At 34.8% G+C, this 1568-nt stretch overlaps 1 protein-coding gene across 1 annotated transcript in view; it reads left to right on the top strand.

Annotated features, from left to right (window-relative positions):
- Positions 1-609: 609 nt before the first annotated feature.
- LOC112524254 overlaps positions 610-1568 on the top strand; it is a 5467-nt gene continuing 4508 nt past the window's right edge. The window contains exon 1 of the mRNA XM_025134010.1: positions 610-1235. Coding sequence (XP_024989778.1) covers positions 610-1235 — 626 coding nt within the window. The remainder of the gene's footprint in view (positions 1236-1568) is intronic.

The following is a 1568-nucleotide window of genomic DNA, read 5'->3' on the forward strand; positions in this document are numbered from 1 at the left end:
TATAATAAAAAATTGAATTAAAAAATTACACAAAAATGAGGAATTTTAAATAGTTAATTTGGTATGAATATCGATATATTTTGTTATGCATAAAGTACTGTATATTTATGCATATTACTTAAAATTCAAGATTATAAGTAATTATGCATAAGTACAACTTATTAAAGCTCGATTTTTGAATTTGTATAAATAACTGCGGATAAACATAATCAAATAGAGGATGAACAACTCATTTTAAAATATAAAAAATCTAAGATATAATTAGAATAATTATCGAGTTCCAACAAAATAAATAATTTTTATCTTTATAAAAAAATTATATTATTAAACCAAATATGAATTACTTCGTTATTGTACATAAATTAAATTATTAAAAATTTAAATTAAAAAATTACACAAAAAGTGAGGAATTTCAAATAGTTAATTTGATACTAATATCGATATATTTTTGTCAAAATTTTATGATATCTTCAAACATATATTTTATTCAAAAATAAAAACATTATCGTTTTCTCAAAATCACATAAAGCCATATTATAACATCAGCTAAAGCGAGAGAGAGAGAAAGCGATGACCGGAGTTTCAACGGAAAGAGAGAGACCCTCACGAATGGCCGGAGTTTCAACGGAATCGTACCAAAAGCCGGCACCAGCTGCTCTGGCCGACATAGTCACAGCACTCTCGAACCCTAATTTTGCTGCTGCTTTTGCATCGGCCATTTCTTCCATCCTTGGTGGCGACGATGTGAGAAAAGCCAGTTCTGGGTTTGAACCCATGGCGAAATCAGACGAAGAGGAAGTGGAAAAGCGAGAGGAGGCTGCTCGAAGGTTGGAGGCGAGAAGGCTGGAGAAACAGAGTAGGGTTGTATTTCCGAAGCCGAAGGTGAGGGAGGCGGAGCTAAAGCGACGGGAGAAGAAGAAACAAGCAGAGCAAGAGAAGTTTCCTGTCGAGAACATGTTTCATGAAGATGCAATTTTCGAAACCAGGTCAGTCTTGGAACCGATTGCTGTTGAGAATAGGCTTAGTGCCTCGTTTATACCTCTTGAAAAACCTGAAATTCCTCAGAAGAGTGAAGCAAAACCTGCAGCAACTTTGAAGAAGGAAACAATTGGTAATTTTGATGGTTGGCAAAAAGTGGAAAGAAAAAGAAGGCACAAAAGTAAGGTGTACAACTTCTTTTTCACCAGATTTCCAGACAATTGGGATGAATTAGCTTTGGAGAGCATGTTCAAAAGGTATGGTCGATTTTATTCCCTTTATTTAGCTAAAAAGTGTACTAGCAAGGGGACTAGGTTCGGTTTTGTAAAATTCTTCCATGAGGGTGATGTGAATGCTTTAGAAAAGAAGCTCAAAAGCATCTTCATAGGCTCAAAGAGACTGATTATAAATTTGGAAAAATATGACAATGGGAAAAAGAGAATTACCTCAAAGGATATGTTGCACCAACAGGTTAATTTGGTCAATAGAAGTAAGGCTTGGATTCCTTCTTCTCGGCATGTTGAAAACATCAAACTAGGTTGTGTGGACGGTAGATCGTTTAAGCAGGCTGTTCTTGGTGAAAATGTGCA

The sequence above is a fragment of the Cynara cardunculus genome (genome assembly GCF_001531365.2).
Source record: "Cynara cardunculus var. scolymus isolate 2C chromosome LG 13, CcrdV1, whole genome shotgun sequence".
NCBI lineage: Eukaryota > Viridiplantae > Streptophyta > Magnoliopsida > Asterales > Asteraceae > Cynara > Cynara cardunculus.